The following is a 24,123-nucleotide window of genomic DNA, read 5'->3' as shown; positions in this document are numbered from 1 at the left end:
GGTGACCAGAACTTGATAAAGGTGCCCTCAGACAGAATCCAGAATTAGCTGTTATGTGGGAAGGGATCTCTCAGTCCAAGAGACAGGGGTGGGGAACTATACCTGTTTCAGTAAATAAAAATGGGTAGAGATTTTTCTGAGACAATTGTAACAACTAGTGATAAAGTCAATGTTAAAATATATAGATAATGCAAATCTATTATGTTTGGAATATGAGCATATTGTAAGAACTTCAACTACTACTGGCACAATTTTGTACTGGTGCACTGTTTAAGATAAAGCCTAAATGCTAGTTTCAACTATACTGTCTGAAGCAACAGAATTTGCTGACTTACCATTCAGCAATTGATTCAAGAGATCTATTTTAGCTGGGACTAGCGGCTGGATTTAGGCCACACTCTTAACTAGTTTAATATAAGACAAGTTGTTATTTTTGGCTTACATTTGTTATGTACCAAATAGAAAGTATAATGTAGAAAATCTTTTAAAATCAAACAAAATCATAGACTATAATCACCACACATCGTATGTGCAATTTCTACTAAGCCCATATGAAAACAGCTTACAGCACTTTTGAAATGCATCAGAAATCTTCATTTCTTTGTGTCTGAGCGGCAAACTGTTTCCCCACCCTGGTCTATGAGGAAGAAGTTGTGTAATTGTGATACAGCCATTGAAAACCTCCTTTTGCATAGCAAAGCAATAGCAAAATTAAAAAAAAGTAGTCTCCAAAGTTTTTTCTCTAGAGTGCATATAATCCAAGTGGTCTTACCTGAAAGGGTCTGGTCCCACTTACTAATACTATTTGAATCAGCACTAAGACCCTCAATGTATTTCAGATAAGCTTCTGAGTGAAGAAGCCTCTGTGTCTTTGGTGGAGGAGAGACAAACATAGGAGTTGTAGGCTGTTGCATAACTTGCTGAGTTGCTGAATTCTGACCAGGATAGGGAGGTGGAGCCTGCTGCCCTGGAGAACCAAGGATACCCATCTAGAATAATAAAAGTTAACACAAAGAACACATTTGATAACTTAGGTCAAAAACGTTTGAAGATTTCAATATCACATTTAGCAAAAGACAGTGAAATGACCAATCCCCCCAAGTATTTCAAATCTTATACCAAGATAATAATAAATAATAATATGATTTATTTGTAATCCGCTTTTCCAGGGTTTGATCAAATAATAACTCAGATCCTTTATATAAAGTGGATCTTACTTTGTGAGACGTTCATTTCCAGTAGATAAGGATGGAACATCCTGGAACTTGGGTTGCTCCTTCTATATTGCTCCTTGTAGGCAGAACAGAGCTCAAAAAGGGACCTCCCCCTGTAGCCACGTGTGGGAACAAGCCCTCTGATATCTAGTTGCTTGCATAGCCCAATGATATAACCTTGGTGAGAAGACAAACATGCTAGAAGAAAGATAGGAAACAACCAACAGGTGATAAGGGTGACACAATAGGATAGGGGTTCATGTATAGACCCCCTCAAGGAAGTGGAAAGCCATGTCCCTCGGATTGTAGACTTATTGCATACAGCCTCTTTGGCCTGCCATCAAGCACTCCACTGATGGGTAGGATGTTTGATACAGTCGGTCCTTGGTATACGGGGGGGATCTGTTCCGGACCCCCCCGCGTATACCAAAATCCGCGTATGCTCAAGTCCTGTTGTCCCCAATGGCGGCACACATCCACGCACGACACCATTGGGGACAACTTCCCTCCCTCCCCTCTCCTCCCCCCAACTCTTTCTTTCTTTCTTTCTTTCCTTCCTTCCTTCCTTCCTTCCTTCCTTCCTTCCTTCCTTCCCTCCCTCCCTCCCTACCTACTTACCTTTTCTCCCCGGTGCCACGTCGCTGCTGCCGCCGCCACCTCAGCCGTAGCAGGGGGCAAGGCCGGGTGGGGGTTTTGGAGGCAAAGAAGCCTCCAGCTTGCCACCCGGCCCTTCTGTGGTGGCGGCGGTGGCAGCGGAGGACCAATGGCAGAGGCCTCTTTGGCCTCCTCTCCGCCGCCGCCGCCAGCACCTCTGTGCAAGGGCCGGGTGGTGGGCTGGAGGCCTCTTGGCCTCCAGTCCGCCACTCGGCCCCTGCATCGAGGTGCTGGCGCCGGCGGCGGAGAGGAGGCTGAAGAGGCCCCAGGCGCTTGTCCTCCTCCTCCTCCTCTCCACCGCCGCCATTGCTGGGGGAAAGGCTGGGTGCTGCTCCTGGAGGCGTCCAGGAGCAGCACCCGGCCTTTCCCCTGGCTGTAGCTGCGGAGAGGAGGCCTCTTCCTCAAGCTTTGCATTCAGGTAGGCAGTTTTGAAATCAAAATGCCTTACATCTGTCCACAACATCAAAAACCTGCTTTTCTACATTTTCCATTTTCAATACCTTAACAAAGCTGCTATGGCCACTGCTCTTCTAGTGCAGGGTTAGGCAACCTACGGCCCGCGGGCCGGATGCGGCCCGGCAAGGCCTTGGGACCAGCCCCAGCCCGGTCCTGCCGCCGATTGCTGCCGGAGCCTTTGGCCTCTCGCGTGAGGGCGTGAAGCCTTTGGCCTATCAGGAGGAGGCGGGCAAGGGGGGGCAAGCGGCGGGCAAGGGGGGCAATTGTCTATAGAAGCCTCAAACAAGCATTTATATTAACATTTTTAAAAAATCAGCAAATTTTTTTGTGTGTCCTCCATTTTTTTAAAAAAGTGTCCTCCATTTGAAATTTTTGTCCTGGATTATTTATCTATTTAATTTTTTAAAAATTATTTAATTATTTATTTTTTTTGGCTTCGGCCCCCCAGTTGTCTGAGGGACAGCAACCCGGCCCCCGGCTCAAAAAGTTTGCTTACCCCTGTTCTAGTGGAATGGGCCACAATACCAGTGGGAACTAGAGCCTTCATGGATTTGTAGATGCTACAATGCATGCCATTATCTGCCTGTTCAGAGTAGGTGTGGATACTTTTTTACCATATCATGTGGCTGAAATGAAATGCTAGTGCCTCTGGTCCTCTTCAAGTATATCCTAATGGCCCATCATATATCAAGGTTGTGCTATATCTTCTCTTGCTCACTTGTCTGGCAAGGGCAGAATGATGGCAGGATCACTTCTTGTGACCTGTGGAAAGTAGAGTTGACCTTGGGAATGACTGTTAGATACAGATCTAGCACCACTGAATCCTGCCTAATCTCACAAAAGGTCCTTTCTGATTGATAGCACTCTAGCTCTGAGACTCTATGGCTGTGAGTAGCAGTGCCTTCCAAGTGAGGTGTTTCAGGGATACCACTCATAAGAGGCTCAAAGGGAGACATTGGCGCGCTCCAGACGCGTGCAAAGTACGTACTAGTACGTACAAAATGGCGGCACCCATTCTACATGGGCACCACCATTGGGACGTCATGACTGCGCCGCCTTCAAACGGTGACGTGCTGGCGCCGAGCGAGGACGCCTGGGGCGCCCTTTCCACGGCACCGGAAGGAGCTCCAAAACGGAGCTCCTTCCAGCTTTGCGTTGCTGGGCACAGCCTTTAGACAGCTGCACCAGCGATGCAAAGCAGAAAGGGGCCAAGTTGTCCCTTTCTTTTTGTCCCCGCCGCCGTCGGGTGTCCTTGGGGCATGAAGCCCCAAGGATACCCCTTTCCAGGCCGCAAGGAAGCGGCCTTTTGCCGCTTCCCTGTGGCCTGGAATGCGGTGGATTGGGGCCTCAGAGGCTGCTACTGTGGCAGCTGAGGCCCTGATCCAGCGGGGAAAGTGGTGGGTACAGGCTGCCCCAAAGGGGCGATCTGTAAACCGCCATTGTCAATGCCTTGAGAACAGTGTGCAGGTCGCAGGAGGGGAAATGGGCTGTCTGTGGGGCTAGGTTGGTTAGACCTTTCATGAAGATTCAGACATCTGGGTGTGAGGTCACCTTGGCAGATCAATTTGAAGTAGAATGGAGGCAATCACTGCTAGCTGTCTCTTGATAGTGTTCAGCCTGTGGCTGCGATCTGTTCCCTCCTGTAGGAACTCCAGCACTGATGCAACTGAGAAGTGCCTGAAGTCCAGATGTTTCTGCTTGTGTCAGCAGCGGAAAACTCTGAAGATTTACTCATACTGCGGGACCTTGGTGTCCGCGGACTTGCTATCAAGCATCCGCAGATAGCAAGTCCGGTTTGTCCCCAGTGGCAGCACATGCACATGGCTACACTGCCATTGGGGACAATGGTACTTCACTTGAAATCCTACCATCCTTAATGGAGGCATGGCTGTGTGCATGTGCCACCACTGGAGACAATGGAGGTTTACCTGAAGTTCTGTTGTCCCTAATGGCGGCACAGCCGCGGAGACGTACGGCTATTGGGGACAATGTAGGCTTGAGCATCTGTAGATTTTGGTATCCCCAGAGGGGTTTGGAACGGATCTTCCGCAGACACCTAGGTCCCACTGTATATTCTGATGGTGGATGGTCTTCTGGCCACTAGCACAATGCTTGTGACCTTGTTAGAATAATCCTTGGCACTCAGTATGCTCTGCTCAATTTCCAGGCATGAAGCTGTAGTCATGCTGGGTTGGGGTGGCACACCTGACCCTGGAAGAGGAGATCCAGGTGTACCAGCAGGTGTAGGTAGTCCGAGGCCAGGGTGATGATTTCTGAAAACCATGCCCTCCTCAGCCATATTGGTGCCACCAGAATCACTGTGGCCCTCTCCTGTCTGATCTTCACTAGTACCTTGGGAAAATGAGGGTATGGTGAGAAGGCATACAGGAGGCTAGTCATCCACTGAAGGTGGGTGAGCATGTTCATGGCTTCTGCCCCTTCCATCTGGTACCCTGACATGAACCTTGTCCAGCTTGGCAATTTGCCATTGAAATGGTCTGCCTTGGGTTAGCCTAGGGTATTGCTAATCAAGACAAACACCTTCTGGTGAAGACATCACTCTTCTTGGATGATATCAGTATAGCTCAACGAGTTGGCCCTCAAATCCAGGGTCCCCGGCAGGTGTTCCACTCCCAAGGATAGAGTGTCCTCTTCTTCCCATGCCAGCAAAGTCTGGGCTCCTGCCATCAGGGAGTGTGATTTCACACACACACCTTTTGAAGTTTGTGGGCTTGTGGTGGTGGTGTCTGTTCTGTTCATAACTGCCTTCCCATGGACCAGGTCTGTGAAGGCCAGAGGTGTCGGTCTGATTACCCTGAGCTCCAGCCAGTTGATGCTGTATGTCTGCTCCTCCTGGCTCCATCTGCCCTGGGCCAAATAGGGGCCAAAGTCAGCACCCCAGTTCCTCAGGCTGGCATCTGTAGTTATCTGGATTCTCTCTGGTTTCCAGATGGGTTACTGCCTATCTGATGTCTGAGTGTCTATGCTGCCTATGCCCCTTGGTTAATGGCTGGTGACCACAATCTGCGGAACTGTAACAGGGCTTAAAGTCCTGGCTGCAATGGCCTCCTGATGTAGTAACAGCAACCACTGGAGTGGTTGGGCATGGAACCATGGCCATGGAAGGCACTCTGTTATGAAAATCATCAGCCCCTGAAGGTGTGCCAGGAAAATCAGACTTGCGGTCAATGAATGCCTGATGTTGCCTATGGCTTTGGCAATTGCATTGATATGTTCCTGGGGCAGTATGACCATCCCCAGAAGTGTGTCAATTCATTTACCGAGATGCTGAATCTATTGGAAGGATACCAGGGAACTCTTCACCCGATTCACCAGAAAGCCATGCTGATCCAGTGAGCTGAGGAGCTCAGTATATTCTGTAGCCACTTCATCCTGGATGGTGAGGGTATTAGTAGGCTGTCCAAGTAGGGATAAATGTGGAGTCGTGAGCTCTTCCAATGCCACAATAAACTACTAGCGCCACCAGGATCTTGGTGAAGACTCGGGCTCCTGAAGGTAGCCTGAATGGTAGCATCCCGTATTGAAAGTGTGGGGTTTCATATGCAAAATGCAGGAACTGATGTTGAGTCTTTAGTCGCCTCTTGCTGTTGTTGTGGTGGTGGTGGTGCCATCTCCCACCAAGGGTGGAGTTTGGGTGTCTGCTTGGGAATCTCAGGTTCCACCACTCCTGCTTATAGGGTTTGTAGTACCTGGCCTGAAAAGCTGGGCTTGGGTCTTCAAAGAACTGGGCCATCAAGTTTTTTAAAAAAATACCCGTCTCAAGTGTTTTTCTCCTTCTTTCTGTGGCAGAGTACAGAGTAAATCTGCACAACCTGGCAGTAGGTAGGTGCCAAAATAAAAACAAGTTAATCTTCTTCGGGATGCAGATAGGTTTTCATTAACTCTGTTCTCCTCCTCCTCTGCCTGGCCCTCTCCTTGAGAGAAGGCTGAGCAGCACAGGAATGCTGAAGTTGTTCCACATCCTCATGGTCCTCCCAAAATCCTTTGGTGGGCCACAAGTGGCCCAAGAGCCATATGAGATTCTTGGCTGGGCCTGGTGAGGACCTGTTTCCAGCTGGCTTACTCCATTCTTCTCTCACTACCTGCATTACATTTGCAAGGTAGGGCATCTTTAGGGTTGCTGGGGAAATTGTTGGAACAGGTTACTGCCCAAAGGAATATCCAGTGTTGCCAAGGAGGATTGGGCTAGTTCCTTATGGTCACTGGACCTGGCCACCTGGTTGCCTCCTACGTCTGAGGCCAAAGCCTCCTCCTCCCTGGTTGTTGTCTGGTACTAAGGATCTCCCTTTTTCATGTGATGAAGATGGCAGCCAGCTGTGCTGGATTCCGACTGGCCCCTCGTGTTGCTGCCACTTTCCTCCATGGATGCAAAACTCTCTCCACCTTGCATGGTCTACTGGCTCTGGGGGGTGAGGGGTGAATGACCATGTGGGGTTGTCCTCCTTTCTCATCCCTCCCAGGGTGACTGGAGTGGTTGTGCACAGCTGCCACGGTTGTGGTGGTAACGGCGGCAGTTGCGGCCTCCTTCAATACTAAGGTCCAAAACACTGCAGAAATAATCCAGTTTGAGACCACCTTAACTGCCCTAGCTCAGTGCTGGGAATTTTGGGAACTGTAGTTTATTGTGGCATCAGAGCTCTTTGACAGAAAAGGTTAACTGTCTCATAAAACTACAGTTCCCAGAATTCCCTAGCATTAAGACAGGGCAGTTAAGGCAGGCTCAAACTGGATTATTTCTGCAGTGTGTTTTGGACCTAAGTACTGTATCTAGGCTGCCAGCTTCCTTCTGCTAGGCTTCCCTGGGAAAAGGGAAAGAGCCCCTCACTACTCACGATTTCGCTGGCAGACCTATCATGGGCTGGACGTCTGCACTGCCAAACCCATCGTGGGCTGGACAAAAGCACTGAGCTGTCACAAAGGTATGGGAGGGGGGATTCCCCTCCCGCAGCTGTGGCCCAGCTCCCTCTCTGCTGGGCTGTTGCTCTCCATAGAGGCCTGTCTCGTTCCCATGGCAGGTGGGGAAAAGTCTGGTGGGGGGAGGAGAGCCGTTGGTCACTGTGGCTTTGTTTCCCTCTCTTCTTTGCATCACGTTGAGACAAATTTCTTTCTGCTACTTCATGCTCCCACAAGGTTGTGGAGTGAGGAAAGAGAGGTCAAAAGTTGGAAGATGAAGCAGCAGCAATGGTCAGAGAGGAAAGGCAGAAGGGAAAACAGGGAAATAAGTTCTTTTTTTTTTTAAAAAAAGAAGAAGAATGAGGGAGGGAGGGGGGAGGTTAAAGAAAGGTTTCTCCATGTGGGCTGCAATGAGTATGGAGCTTCTAGAAATGTGTCCTATAGGAGTGGTAGGCAGAAAAAAGACTAGATATCATAGGGGGTTACTCCACACTTGGCTACAAGGGAAGTCCCTACTAGGGGTGATATGGGAGGAGCAACCCAAGTTCCAGGATGTTCCATTCTTATGTACTGGGAAAGTTACTGCCAGATTCATTAAAAAAAACTACATGTATATGTGTCATATAATTACATTAAAAAGGACAAGAGTAGGAGGCAAGGAATCTAGTAGTACTTTAACTGATTTCTTGTTTAGTATAAGCTTTGGTAAATATAAACAGAAATAGTGAATTTTCTGAGGCAACTGTAGCAGCCACAAAAGCTCAGCCTAAAACATAAACCAGTTAGTCGTCTTAAAGTTGCTGTCAGATTTCCTTTTTCCTTCCCCTTCCCTTTTTCCTTTTTTATGTTACAACAGACTACCGCAGCTACTTTGCTGAAAACAAATATAATTAAACTTTTTTTCCTATCTGGAGTCCTAGATTTTGTTTAACAGAACCTGGAATTTTATTATATAAAAATATTTTTCACAGGTTCCAAGGATTTGTCTGGATACAGGGAGATAGAGACCAAGGCTAGAAATCAACAATGAACAATAAACTGTTCAGAATATTGCTATTCTTCCCCGCCCCCCTTGGTCCTAGCTTCCTTATTGCCTTGCTAAGCTCTTCTGACATCTGGGAATCCATTTGATACTGGACCTCAGGGAGCCATTTTGGATAGAATTATAAAAACATAAGAGCTTGGGGGTAGAAGGGCCATGAAGGGCCATGTAGTCCAACTGCATGTCATGCAGGGAAACACAACTGAAGCATTTCTGAAATATGTCCATTAAACTTCTGTTGATGCAGTTTATATACTTCAACTGCTACCTCATTAAATCCCAGGCTTGACAAGATTGGATAAGGGAACACTGTTCGCATTTAAGAAATTAAACACACCCACAAGATCACTGAAGTACAGGTTTTTCAAAAAGCAAAATCTAAGCACACAATTTATAGGGTTTTCCTGCACCTATCTAATCCACTTACCTGCTGTCCAAATGGACTTCCTGGTGCTGGTGCTCCTACCATGGAGGAAACACTTTGACCTATAACACCTGTGTTTTAAAATATAAACAAAACTGAGATATTATTTCCACTCAATGACACAAAAGCATTTTGCATTTGAAAGCCTAGATCACAGAGAGATGTTCCTGTGCCATTTGAAAGTACTAGTATTCATTGGATGTATGTATGTTTCTCTAAGTAGCATTACTAAAGGTAATCAGGATGCTTCTAAATATGATTTTAATTGTGTTTGACTGCTATGTTGTGATGAACTGTTTGTAAACAATGAGTTTATATTTGTTACTGTTTTAAAAATAAAATTTAAAAAATATTTTAAAAAAAACTCAAGTGTGTGGTTAGGCTGACATTCCATCTGATGCTATTTCACTGAGTAATAGCATCTTTTTCACACATCTCTTTCTTTCAATCCCCAAACACAGCTGTAATTAAATCTGTGCGCATGCCCCAAATAACCCTTTGGAAACCAGTGGAAGTTGTGTAACAGCCTTTCATGCTGTGTCTGGTGGTGCCTGTTTATTCACTTTCACATTTTATCCAGCACTAATGTAGACACCTTCAGAAGGATTCTGTTCTAAGGCCTCACTTTTAATATCAAGCACTAAATCAGATCATTCAATAATGGTTCTCTGAAACAAGGGATCCCTTTAAACTAGATGGAACCTGGCAAAGGTAATGGAAAGCCATCAGTAAGTTATGGGTGTTCAAATTCAATGTGAAGCACAGCAGCTGTCCCTTCATGGAGAGACTAGAATAGGCTCTGCCTTGCTGTCTTTTTTGACAAGCATTATTGTTGTTGTTGTTGTTGTTGTTGTTATTATTATTATTATTATTAAATCATGCTTGCAAGAATGGAATGTTGTTGTTGTTTTAAAGGGCTTTTAATAGGGCATTGGTATTAATTACATTTTAAACATTAAATTTTGGTATGCTTTAGATGCTGTCAGCTGCCTTTGAGTCGACCTTGACTCATGGTAACCGGATAAATGAGACATCGCCAAACTTTTCTGTCGCCAACCATTCTGGAAGCTTAGGGCCATGATCTCCTTCGTTGAGTCTGGTGTGTGGTTTTAGAGAATTTGTATTTAATATACAAACTGCCCTTAGCAGGGAATATAATCTATATCCCATTACATACAGTCAGAATCCTCCTTGTGGCATCTGTGATTCACACATATAGCTCATTTTGTGCCTGCACAAAACCTGTCAGAAACTTCTAGACAAGGGTAGAATGCACATGTGTTGGGGTACTCACTCTTTCCCTCAATTCCTTAGCAACACAAAGCATCAGGTTAAAATGATATGGAAGACATATCCATGCAGGTGGGGGCCATTCCTTCTGGCCATGTGGACTCTGGGAGTCTCCCTGCCATACCATCTTAACCTGAGAACAACAACAAGATGACAAAATGTGACTGTAACATCATCATATTTTTACTTCTGTATGATTTTTAACACCTTTTCCTGACGAATAAGCCAGTGAAGCTTTGAAAACTTGCTTCATGTATTTTGTGCATTTTGGTTGGCCCAATAAAGAAACTGATGTTTTATGGGTTTTGGATGTTACTGTACTTAGCTCTTAGAAGCTTCCTACAGGTTCTGCTGAAGCACTTGATATGTGTAAGTTCACAAACGATCACTTGAACAACCAGTTACCAGTAATCAATTGGTTCTTCTTGATTACAAAGTAAGAAGCAGTTATGGAACAGGCTTTTGTTAAAACAAATTGCATACAATTGCTCATGTTCAATAGGATTTCAGGGAAACCCTTTCTGGAATGCGTATTCTGAAAAAGACCAGGCACACTATAGCAGCTTCAGTCCAAAGTTGAACTTATCCAATCAATGCGGAAAAGGAGTATTTTATGTAAAAGAGGAAAAATATTAGCATCAGTATAACAGATTTTAATAGATAGTAATAAGTGGGGTTTTTTAAACAACCTTTTATAAAAAGGATTTTTCAAGAATTAGAAGCAAACATGTATATGAAATAATCAGATGTAACTGATTAATGTTCTGTCCACTGTAGTCATATGGAAGCATATCTCAAGACACACATTAATTTTAACTATGTGGGCTTATTCTAAGTCCAGAAAACAACTGAAAACTGGACTTTGATCTCAACATTAAAGAATAAGCCTTAAAACATTCTACTAACCCATATTATCTTGACCAGGGGTAGGCTACCTGCGGCCCGCGGGCCGGATGCGGCACGGCGAGGCCTTGGGACCCGCCCCAGCCCGGTCCTGCCGCCGATTGCCGCCGGGGCCTTTGGGGGGCAATTGTCTATAGAAGCCTCAGAAACATGCATTTATATTAACATTTTTTAAAAAATCAGCAATTTTTTTTGCGTGTCCTCCATTTTTTTAAAAAAAGTGTCTTCCATTTGAAAATTTTGTCCTACATTTGTCCTGGTTTATTTATATATTTAATTTTTAAAAAAATTATTTAATTATTTATTTTTTGGCTTCGGCCCCCCAGTTGTTTGAGGGACAGCAACCCGGCCCCCGGCTCAAAAAGATTGCCTACCCCTGATCTTGACTGACACTTTAGTTTAAAATACTTTTGTCATTTTAATCATACATTTAGCTGTAATTTTTAAATGATCTGCTGTCAAACAAAGCCATTTGTAATCAGGGCATATACACTTGAACTAATAGTGTATAAGGTTTGAAAGAAAGAGCATAGTGATGTAAAGATTCAGACTTGCATGCAGGAGTGAGTTATTTTCAGACAGAGTTCAGTTTAAATAAATAACATGACTTTCTATATTTCCAGAAAGACTGGACAGTACATGTCTTCAGTATTCCACATCAATGGGCAACTTAAGTCCATTTGACACATTTTTAAAAAAGACATTCTTATGTTTTATTAGTCAACACCTTTGCTGCTGGATTGACTATACTGGTTGCTTTGCCAACATATTTAATATGCCAGTATGTTTGGTTTCTCCATGCACTCCTGCATATTAAAATAGCTAGCCATACCTGAGGCGTTCAGGATAAGTCAAGAAATTAAGCTACTAATACACAAGATGCAATTCTTTCTTATAGTATTTGGTTAAATGGAGAAAGAGATAAGAAAGGCAAGATAATGAATGAATGAATGAATGAATGAATGAATGAATGAATGAATGAATGAGGAGGTCATTCTTACCCGGCGTTGGGATGCCTGGCATGCCTGGTGGAAGTTGATGGGGTGGAGGCACCCCAGGGTGAAGTGGTGGCATGCTACCCATGCTAACAATGCCATCAACTGGGCCCTGTAAAGGTGGCAGCACTGGTGGATAGCCACCTATCATGCCTTGAAGAACACAACAAATTTCAAACATGCATCAATGACATGCAAAATGATCAAAATAGTAATGACATGCACTATCCACACATAAGCATTTTCAAATATTGCCATACACATTAGTGTGTTGTAAAAATGCCAAATAGTGCATTTGGAACAGATTAGTATTTAGACTGTTGGCATTTTTTAGGAGGAAACAAATTGGACATTTGGCATCATTCAATGGTTATTACTGCAAGCAAATGCAAAATGTTGTCAGTCATATGAACTTATATGACATTGTTAACATGCACATTCAAAGTTGTAGAACAGTAATGTAACCTAACACAAAATATTATTTTTTAAAAAATGAAACATTCGATTTGTTTAATTATTTCTACTAAACTTATTCAAGGGAAATTAATGCAATCATTATTCTGCCTCACTTCTCATTAATACCAGACTATTATAACACATAAATTTCATTTTATGTATGACACTAATGTTTTCAGCAAAGAAAATGAAGTGCACAATTATAATTTCTTACAGTTTTCTAAAATTATCAGTAAGTTATTATGCTGTTATATAAACAATGCCAAAAAGCTGTGTTGTTCACAGTACAATTCACTTTCTTCAAAGGGTGATTATTTTTACAAATTATAGGAATTAAACAAATTATCACACATTTTTTTAGGTAAAAAACAAAGTGGGTATATCTCTTGAACAAGGGGATAAAGAACAGTTGCCTGAAAAGAAAATAAGGATTTGTGTGGGGGAAGGTTTGGGGGTATTTTGAGGTGGGATGTGGAATGAGAAGCAATTTTGGGTGCAGTCAGCATTGGTATAAATGTACTGACTCTTTGTAGGTTTCCAAATAAAAACTTAATTTAGGAAAGTTTTCTTGTTCATAAATTTAATAAAATATATTTTATATTCTATTAAACTGAGTAGCCTGTTGATCCACATAGCAATGATAAAATACCTTGTGTTACCATTTTACTACAATAGATTTATTATTACTAAGTAATATATATTTACCATTTATGAAAAAGTTGGAGTCAGCAAGTAGGAAAATAGAGGAGTCTCTACAGCCCTGATGTTGAGGGAATAAATGTACAATGATGGGATGACTCTTGAAGGGAAAGGGAGGTGACAAGAAAATGGGGATTGGTGTAAGGAGAAGGGTTAACCTGAACAGAATGGAAAGTATTAGGGTATATAAAAAATGCTAAAAGGAAGAAAAAGTACAATAGGTACACAAGTGGAATAACAAATATGGTTAGGTGGGGTAGAGAAATAATTAACAGGAAATAATTATCACAAAGAATATACTGGGAGATATGATAGAAGGGGAATAGAACAGGGACTGCCTCTATGGATTCCTACAAAGAATATGAGGATTATTGTCTTCCAGGCTGGTTAAGAGAAGAGGAATAATGGAGGAAGTGGAATAATGCAGTAAGAGGAATAATGGAGAACTAAAGACAGTGTCTTAAGAGAAATTGAGAGGGGGGAGCTGTGTTCAAACGATGCTTTCATGGCTTCAAATGGGGGTCAGAAATCAAACATATTATTCTATTAACTACATGACAGTTACAATTATCATCTCCATGACTGCAATCAGTATCATGGATCACTTTGGGCAACTATTTTTTACCGATTTTGACATACCTATCGGAGGAAAACAAGCCTGGAATGGGTAAATTTATTGTGTGTTTGCTATGATTTTAAGCTAGCTATGTGAATTCAATATAAGCATAGTGTGAAAAAGACCCCAGCTAAACTGATTCCGTAGCCAGGTGTAGACATTATGGGACAAGCACAGGGTTATACTATAAAATTATATGTCAGTAAAACGCTACTGCTTTCTTATAGGGCATAGAATTACTTCTCGCGTTCTTTTTATGGCAAAGCAGGCATCTGGATTCTACATACAGTATATAGTCATCTAGAAGTCTAAAAGTTTTTGCCCAAAATTTGACTCCAAAATCCCAGGTTGACTTATTTATGGGTCAGTATGGTAATGTGCTAACAGTTCTTTCAGATTTCCTCATGAGATAGGAAAAGAGTTTCTATTTCTCTTGAGCCAAGCAGAAAGAGTCCTGAGTGATTAATTGCTTTTAAACAAACAAACAGAGACCCTCTCCTGCCTCCACTGGCCCTCCCTGTCTGGGTCAAGGCTGAAACCAAAAGTGAAACAAACAGCCTCAATTAGAGTCTCCCTTGCTGTATGCACACATACACACACTAAAGGAGCCTCCAAGCTTTACCCTCAACAAATCCATGGGTCATGGCAAAATCCATAATTTTGGCCCCAAAACCTGACCTCAGCTTATATGTGAGGTCGACTTATAGTTGATTATATACGTTAAACTATAAAGATAAAATTTGCCTTTTAAAAAATTGGGAAATAACCCTCACAAATGAAGCAGCTATAACACAATTAAATTTATTGGGATAGATTACTCAATAGTCCTGACAAACCCAAGTTCAAATGTTCAACAACAACCAAAGTGTCAGGCTGTTTAAAATACATTAATTTAATTGCGTATATTCTACTGTAAATTATGTCTCACACTGAACTATCAGGAAATAACATTGTGATTTTTGTGATCAACATTGCCATGATGATGCCAACCATGATATTATATTGAGGTTTTACCTTTCTAGTGTTCAAGGCATGTCACAAATGCATCAGTAATCTTTAGAGGAGCTCTGAACACTAGGCTAATATTATTATGTACATATGCAGAATAGGCTCATGGCTTGCCAACGGCCACCCTCTGACTTTATGGTTGGCAGCAGATCTGAACTGGTGATTTCGACTCTCAGTTCACTCTCTTAGCCAAAAAACAGCTGATCAAAGGACAGAACTGGCTGCATGAAATATGTTTACCCACTAGTTTATCATATCACACTAATTAATGAAACCAATTTCCATCACAATTAAAGAGAGAATGTTGGATCTTAAAATGATATCTCTACAGAGGAAGGGAGAGTTTGTCCGTTTATCTCCTCCTCCCTTTAATCACTTTGCACCACTTCCCATGATGTTTCAGGTGGTCTCTCAACTCTCTGGAGTAGCTGTATGTGCGTATATATAGTACATGTTCCTGCAGTCATGCATGGAAGGGATGAGTGAAGTTAAAATTTGCAAGTGCTGTATTCCAGAGAACTTAATCTTCAGAACTCTGGAACTAACAAAACATGTTTTTCCCTGCTTTCCTAACATTATTTGCATGTTCAGATATGGTGCAAATAAATCTGCAAGACTAGTTGTTGACTTTTACTTTAAAATGTAGATGCTTCCAAACAAGAAAAAAATTTCTATTAGAACTGAAGATTTCTATTTTTTAAGATTATGTGACAAAAACAAAAGGAAATGACAGGCCTACTGAAATATAAGAATTATATTTTAGTTATGCGTGTAAAAGAACATAATTTTAAATTTTGCTTTCTGACCCACATCAGTTGATGACTTCCCACAAAAACAGTATACATATAGTATGGTTTTCAAAGTGCACTTAGAGAGATTTTACTATATAGATCTCAAGAACCAAGAGACCAGTCAGAGCATAAAGAAATGGACCCAAAAAACACTTTTCTTGAAATGAGATATTCTTCAGATAGGTGTTATGAAAGGAATGGTTTTACAACACATGTTGAGAAAGCAGAACACAAAAAATTAAGTTGGATATTTTTAAGAGAGGGGAATGCTAACTGAAAATTCAGTTTATGTCACGATCACCTAGATAATTCTTATCCTAAAAAAATGGCTTCATGGAAGTTTCAGTACAGAGTGGCTGGATGCAAAAAATGCTTAAGCCACATGCAAGGCTTAGATTTTCAAAGAAATTGTCTTTTAAACAAAAGACCAAGAGGTCATAACACATATTGGCCTTATTTGATCATAACATTGCAATGGTTTTCCAGAACAAACTCCTAGGCTGACAAATTCCCCATCATTCTTTGCTTATGGCATAGTTGTGGCATAGTTGTGACAAGCTGATCAGAAACATCTCTGGCTTATTATTAAATCCAGCTTTAGGACAAATTGTGGATCTTTCACTGAAAAAGTAAAAATTCTAAGTCACAGTTTGCAGTTGGCAAGTTGCCCTAAATCATAATTAATATTATCCACAGTTTCACAACTTACATACTGTGATAAATCATAGTTAAATAAAATGGAAGTGAAAATTTCTAAATTAAACTCTTTCTTCAAAATATGCTTGAAATGGAAAGTTGAATACCCAACTTTGGACTTGCACATGCAATACTAAGCCATCATTTAGGATTATGTTTGAACCACATTGTTCCTTTTTGAAATGTTAAAATAGTTACAAAAGTAGTTTGCAACATGATAAGGAGGGGGTGCTGTTGAACACCAGTCCTCTTGGGATAGGACAGCCAATGACATTGCATTTCAGTTCTTGGATCAATTCAACTAATAACTAAGACCAGTTTTCCTAAGTGTAAATTCTACAAACTTAGCCTCAAATTAAGGTGTTTTTATTACTTTTTCTTACAGTATTAATTAGTCACCAAAAATATATGAGCATGATACAAGAGCCTGACAATTCTGTTGGTATGCCACATGAGAAAATCAAATGTCTTGTGCAATGTTATGTTAAAGACTAACAAAATTAGTTATGGCATAAATTTTGTCATATTAGAGGCAACTACATCAGGTGCACAGTCACTCAGTCTTTTCAAGGTTTGTTGATTTTGAAGCATTCAAAGGAAGCATAGTTAACAAATAAAATACAAGGCAAACTTCGTATAAATTGGCTGAATAGGAAAGATGCTGCCAGAGGCTTAATTAGGATAAGGTGGAATGCTTATGATTAAGGGATGTTATCTCTACTGAAGAGGGCATAATCTGTCCTCAAAATCAAGGCGTTTTGAAGTTGAACTTAATGAAGTAATGTTTCATAGACTGGGATTAAGAGATTATGACAAAAACTGACCCAAGTATAGTGTTTAGAATTATGAAAGAGGCTGTTAAAATAGATGAAGGGGGGAAATGGTCAGAATCCCTGTTTGTTTTTACCTGCAACAGGTGTCAACTGCGGGTTGAGCATCCCCATTGGTGTTGGTGGCGGCACCACCCCCATAAGAGCCCCAACAGGAGTGCCTGCCCGGGGGGAGGAATTCTGCTGCTGTTGCTGTGCTGCTCGTTCTCTCTCCTGCTGCTCAGCAACCTTAGCTGCCCGCTCTGCAAAAGTATTTTAGACGTTCAGTTCTCTTTTTTTAACCTCTGATCAATGAAAAAGGACTAGTCAAACCACGGCACAAATTTAGGCTAATGTGGGATTTAAAAAAAAACTTCAGGCAATTTTTAATTAACACAGCATACAATTTTGATTTTTATGTGACTCTCAACAAAAAAAGTTAAATATGATTTAAAGATTTGAAGAAATATGAGCTTGGATCCAAAGAACCATGAGAGGAAGTAAGCTCACAGAAGACTTTCTTGTCCCTTTCTTACCCCAGCAGCTTTCTGCAGCCTCCAAATGTTTCTCCAGAGGATCACAGGACTCTCCTGAATGGCATAGGGTGGGATGCAGAGGCTCAAGGAGCTGATGCCTCAAATTAAAGAAACTTTTCTGTAGCACAGTAAGTGAGTGTGGGTATGTCAAAGTCTATTTCTGAGATCACAAATGATAAATTTATATGTACACACAAACACACATGCAACACCAGCACTACCAAACAAACAGTAACTCTTAAGCACTAAAGCAATACCAGACCAAATTGGCATATTTTCTCTTGTGTTTGTTGTCCATTACATTTATGGCAGTAATACAAGATATTAAGGTAAATGACACTAAACCTCAAAGCAGCAACCAAAAACCTATTAGTTCTAGATTCATTCTGTGTAAATTCATAGGCCTTCCAGGGATAAGTGACCTGAAACAGCATTATCCACATATTTAATATAATATAAAATAATTCCTCAATTCCAAAAAGCCGAAATACTCAAAAATCCAAAACATTCCACATAGGTAGCTGAGATAGTGATGCTGTTGATTTCTGATGTACACACACTTTCCAAAATCTGAAAATCTCCCACATCCAAAACACTGCTGGTCCAAAGCATTTCATATAACAGCCTTTCATTCATTTCATAATTTCTAAAGTCCTAAATGAGCTTCTAATGATTACCATGAAACTAAGGTTAGTGTTAAATGTTAACAAATCTGACAGACAGCAATATCTGTATCTATAAAGGTATTACTAAAAATGCCTGTTCAGGATGCTAGCTGTTATATTTCATTTTACTCTGTCTCATCCAAAACTCTTAGGAAAAAACTATGCAGCAAATACAACACCCTAGTCTGTTAATTCAAAGATAATAGATGAAAAATGCACGTCCTAGCAGAGAACTTTTTTTAAATAAATAATTTCAAAATGTCCTAAATTACTGAAAGTACTGTTTCTATATTACACACAAAAAAGAAAAGGTTTGGAGTTTTCTCTGCATTTTTTCTGATTTATGATAGCAACAAAATCTCATCTTTCAGGGTATATGAAATTATAGGCAGGACTAAGTATGGCCTGGTACAGACGGGCAAAATGTGGCGTGGCATCGTCATCAGTAGGGTTAGAGAGCACGCACCATGCACACACTCCCTAAACTTAGTACGTACTGGTGGCAGCAAAATGGCGACACCCTGTCTACACGGGTGTTGCCATTACGACATGATGGACGCATAGCGTCTACACATCACTCTGCGCTTGTGACGTCACGAATGCTCCATTGGCGCACTCGGGCGTCACAAACGCAGCACAAAAAGAACCTGCTTTTTGCAGGTTCTTTTTCTGCCATTGGGAAGCCACACGGTTTGTCTGCTGTGTTTCCCCCCGGTGGAAAACCAGGCGCCGGCAGACCGCCCTTCTGGGGCGGTCTGTGCCAGGCCTAACAGGAGAAAAAAAATCACCCAGTTATGAAACCTTCATAGGCAGAAAAAACATACGAAACAAGGAATAATCTACAATTACCTATTTAAAATAGATTAAAGATTCTTCTTTCTCTGTTGTTTTAGGTATACAATATTTAATTGGTGTCAGAACAGAATATCCTAAAAAAAACAAGAAGCCTAAAAAGCTATCATCTGCTATTTTAAGTATGAAAAATTAAGAAAGTCTGCTTCTTTATTATTTAATGATAGGTTTAAAATAAAACTCTACACTTAAGCAACTCTTATAATATTCTCACTCAATTTTCTTTTACCATGTGAATTCTGAAGAACTGAATTTGGTGTATGGCAAAAGAATAGCCAACATTTGAGCAATGATTTCACTATACAAGGTTTGTGCTAGATAGCAGACAACTGGACAAAAACATACTATATTAACAGAACAATTCAAGAACAGTGAGTAGACCCAGGAGCTGAGCCTTGCAGTTTCACTGTTAAATTCAGCAAATCCAATCCAAATACGTAAGACCAGAGCCTGGTTAGAGTGAAATGTTAAAGACATAATGAACCTTAACTTCCGTATCAACAGGTTCATATAATAAAGATTAACACACTCTCATCTTGGATATATTATATATACTCTAATTAATCTGCTTAGCAGCAACGTTTGTCAAACACAGCACATGTCTGTATAGTACTTTACACAAAAGGACTCAGATTTCTGAATTATCAGTTGTTAAGATTCAATAATTTATCAAAATCCATGTTCATAGCTTATTACTTACTAAAATATAAAACACTTACTGATGCTTGACTTCTATAGTATTCAGTCCCTTCATCATTGAAATCATTTAAGAAAAGATAATGAATTCCCATTTTAATGCAGCTTTACATGAAATGGTTTCGTTTCTATAAACAATTCTATTCGTATAAAAGGCATAAAACAAAGACTTGGCCTACCATCAGCATCCAAACAGTTTCTGTACAAACCCGTGTATATATCGACCTCAGTGGTTACAACCTTTAACTTTAACATGGTAACTTTATCTGATTTTAACCCAGAAAAGCTGACAAAGACACAGAAATGTCTGATTCCAGTGGTTCTCAAATGGTGGGGTTGGATCCCTGGGGTGTCTTGTGCAAAAGGTGCTCAAGAGGGGCACAAGACTTGAAGGCTCTCATCCTTCCTGCTCTTCCTCTTCCCAAACTTTTTTATGTATTTACACTGACTCGAGGAGAAGTTGACCCTGGTTTTTGGGGTTAATTCTTTTGGCTAAAATTTCTAAAATTTTACACAAGTATATATGGTATATATGGCTGAAAAAAACGTCAGTTTGAGAATATAGGGCAGGATCTGGGCTTAGTCATAAGAGATTATCAGATGGGGCAGTGCAGGGAGTAAAAGGCATACTCCTGGCATAATTGTGCAGACAATTTTCAGACACATTGTGCTCATCCAGGACTTATCCTGTAAAGATCCAGGCATGTTCCTGCAACTAAACCATTCCAGGGACTTCCCCGTGAATGGTTTGTTGCTGGAGCATTCCTGGATCTTCATGGGATAAGTCCTGGATGAGTGTGACATCAACTGAAAGTCTTCAGCACGATCATACAATTATGCTGTGAGTATGTCTTTTACTCCTGGCTTTTCCCCATCTGATAATCTCCATAGTTTGAGTATGCCCAATGAAATCAGTGGAATTTCTGTTAGCTATTTATTGCTATTGCTCAATTTTAGGTATGTCTAAATCTGGATCCAATCAATTCTATGGATAGCATGGAGGGATAATCCAAGCATTCACTACAAGGGTGTAATCAAGTTAAACCACAATGTAATATATAAAAATGTTAACTGTCATATGTTATTTTATGTGCAGTATTACAATACTATAGCATATTCTCAAGGGAAAGAAAAAAGCCATAATCACAATGGATATGAATATACTTCAGAATGTTTGGGTGGAAACCAATATTTATGCCACTGAAACATGTCAAAGACACATTGTCTTTACTTTTATTAAACAAAGGAAAAAACTATGTGAAAAAAATACCAAATGAACCAAATTCCAGGATCAAAAATAAAAATAAAAATATAGAGTTATTTTAAGGCTGCAGTAAAAAAAAAAAAAAAAAAGGGGGGGGGGATGAAATGACAGACCTAATGACAGTGTTCAACCTGGCCATAAACGTATTTTAAAATGACTTGGTTTCATCATCAGATTTAATATTTACTCCTAAAATTGCTCTTCTGTTGTTGCAACAACAATAAATCTTGAAATTAGCACACAGAATTAGGAAAATATATTGTCAGAAATAAGATTCCTATAATACCTGCATGTTTTAATAAAAATGCATCAAGTTCATATTAAAGATACCAATGGTTAAAAATAAACTTACACTATTCTTACACTATTTGAACGGGATAACTGTGTTTATTCTGTATGAGGAAACAGAAATGGATATGCCCCAACACTCAGTAAATGAAACACAAGGTTGAATTTCACCAAGCCGAAATCCAGTTTTATGTAATAAATAAAAATATTTGTAACTGCTCAGCAGAAATGTATTTCAGCTTATTAGGTAGTTAAATACTGAAGCTAGATATCATGGGCATATTTCAGTAAAAAGCAGGTTATAAATGTAAAATAAAAATAAGCTAAGGTGCTTTTTCTGGCTCTTCATTAATCTTTCTCCAATTTCCCCTTGAACTTTCTCAGTTTTTTCACTCTACAGACACCCCATTTTTCCTCTTCACTATCTATTGTAATAATTTAGTAATGCTGAATTGATTTATTCTTTTTACATTTAATAGAGGCCTTCTATATTTCAGCTGGTTACTTCAAATGAAGGTATGGGCTTTATACTTTACCCTCCCTGCAATAATTGGTTATGTTCACCGTCCCTCCTTGCTATTCTCCTTGTTTTTTCACTTCATCTTTGGTCTTCTCAGTTTATTCCTCTTCCAACCTTCCTATTTGACTCCTTTAGTTTACCATCCTTCCAGGGCCCTGCCTCCTTCTTTCCTAGACCTCAACTAATTGCTGCCACAGACTTGACCTGCGACAGCAATTTGCTTAGTGTGCTACAAGACAGAATCCAGGATATGATCACTCAGATATCTGAAGCTTTCAAGTCAGAAATGCAATTCACTAGTTCCCAAAGGACATAGGATCTTTTCTGTAAGGAAAAAGTGGAAAGGCTTTACACAATTCCAGTTTTGGTTTACCTTCATATTCTGCTTTCTTGGTGGCTTCCAAGTTTCTCCACTCTGTTCCAACAAGTCTGCTGAGCTCTCCAAAAGAATAGTCTGGGTGCTGAGCTTTAATAACAGCTCTCATCTCACTACTAAATAGAATATAACCACTCATATTGATCTTCCTTTTTGATCCTTCCTTCTTTACGCTGCTTTTAGAAGACTTTGGAGTGGACTTTGGGGGGAAAAGATATGATGTTGCGGTCAACAGAGGAATAAACATTTGTTTATATAAGATATTATAGTCATAAATACATAGGAAGTTAAAAAATGAAGACTGGCACATTGGAGGGCCTACCGTGAAGATCCATTCTTGACAAAGAGAAGGAACCATCCATTACTGGGTTAATTCCTGTCACTGTTCAGGCTAAGCAAGATATCTCATTACTTAAAATGAACCTCCAAGGGTCTTGATCTCCTCCTGCTTCAGTTCCTTTACAAGCCAAGACACAGGAAAGAATAGACTCCCCATATTCGTGAAAGGAATTAAGGTCTTGCCACCCAAGGTGAGGCTGATGGCTCTTCCTCCCAGGCAAGTATGACCTTCATGGTAAGTCCTCCAATGTGCCAGTCTCAGCCAGAGGAGAAGACATCCTTTGAATCCTGAATAGCACAAGAGTGTAAAGTGCTTGCTCCAGGTAAAGAGGCTGAGTTCTCATCAGATAAGTTCTCAGCTACCAAAGACTGTACTGATAGGGCAGGCTGTTTATCTGCTTGTTAGCCATTTTTCTACTGCTGAGAAGAGGGCTGGATCATGTTTGAGACTTTTACAGGCACTATGACCAATGGGAGGAGGTTGGTTTATTCCTTTCGGCTCCTATGCCACCATAGAGAAAATCTGCTGAAGCCACATATTCTGATCAAACAAGGGCATGGGCATAGAAAAAGGCACTGCACCAGACTTATGAAAGCCATAACATGGTTTTCAAAATGGCACTGCAAGAGGTTGTAGTACATATGCATTCTCTCTTGGGTTTGAGAGCACTGTGAAAGAAACTGGAGCTACTATTGCTGCAGCACGGACTGGTTGATTAGGAGGGGAAGCAGTCCTGTCAGGACTGGCTCCTATCTCCTGTTCCATAGCCCCTCAAAATACTCGGCATCAGTAGTTCCTTCTGAGACTAAATCTTCTATTTCTAATTGTTGCTGAATGAAAACTAGATTCCAATGTCTCAGCTATTGTAAGGTCAGAGGCAGAAGGAGGATCTATTTCAGTACAAACAGATTCAATAGTTTTGTTAGTTAGCATAGACAGTTCCAGAGGAAGCAGCCATTGCCAAATGGGGATGCATGTGCTGTTGTGTGCATGTTTCTTTGGCTTCTGGGGGAAGCAGCTAGGAGTACATGCATGTCCCGAACTACACATAGAGAAACAGTCAGGGTGGTGAACACGATTGCCCCTAAGCATCCCCTCAAATAAAGTGGAGCCAAACATGCCCCCTAGTTCACTAGGGAGCTGGCGGTGATACAATGTGTAGGATGGAGACTAGAGTGATGATGGCAGAAGACTCAGAGCGAGTCCAACCAAACACGAGCTAAAGCCCATTGGAAGGTCTATACCATGGCGATGGTGGCAGCGGAGAAACTATACTTCTCTGCCACCACTGTGTCTGCACAGTGTCGTCCAGCAGAGCTGTCTTGAGTAGCCAGGGGCCTTTTACACTCTGGCCTACAAGAAGAATTTGAAGACTACTCAACAGCTCGCTGTGAAGAATTTGCAAGACACTTTACAGAAAAAATCACTCAGATCCATTCTGACTTGGATGCTTTTGTTGACACAGGTCCAATGGATGTAATCTTGGCACCTGCTTGCCTGTGTTATTGGATACGTTTCAATTTGTGCAGCCTGAGGATGTGGACAGGATTTTTGGAGAAGTGAGGGCCACAGTGTGCATACTAGATCCTTGCCCTTCCTGGCTTCTTGTAATTTCCTGC

At 41.1% G+C, this 24,123-nt stretch overlaps 1 protein-coding gene across 12 annotated transcripts in view; it reads right to left on the bottom strand.

Annotated features, from left to right (window-relative positions):
- The window catches only part of PBRM1 (polybromo 1), a 77,598-nt gene that overhangs the window by 5,688 nt on the left and 47,787 nt on the right, over positions 1-24,123 (bottom strand). For 5 of the 12 annotated variants that reach the window (XM_089524289.1, XM_089524208.1, XM_089524280.1 and 2 more), the window contains exons 26-30: positions 22,162-22,363; positions 17,066-17,230; positions 11,899-12,045; positions 8,708-8,775; positions 773-989 (exon numbers count right to left, since the gene is read on the bottom strand). In XM_089524289.1, coding sequence (XP_089380415.1) covers positions 773-989; positions 8,708-8,775; positions 11,899-12,045; positions 17,066-17,230; positions 22,162-22,363 — 799 coding nt within the window. The remainder of the gene's footprint in view (positions 1-772; positions 990-8,707; positions 8,776-11,898; positions 12,046-17,065; positions 17,231-22,161; positions 22,364-24,123) is intronic. The other 7 variants (XM_089524262.1, XM_089524271.1, XM_089524252.1 and 4 more) reach the window with 3 other exon arrangements.

Source organism: Sceloporus occidentalis, unplaced genomic scaffold (genome assembly GCF_023333645.1).
Source record: "Sceloporus occidentalis isolate IW3139 unplaced genomic scaffold, rSceOcc1.0.p SCAF_1, whole genome shotgun sequence".
Taxonomy (NCBI): domain Eukaryota; kingdom Metazoa; phylum Chordata; class Lepidosauria; order Squamata; family Phrynosomatidae; genus Sceloporus; species Sceloporus occidentalis.
The sequence above is the reverse complement of the archived record's forward strand: the minus strand, read 5'-3'. Positions and strand labels throughout refer to the sequence as shown.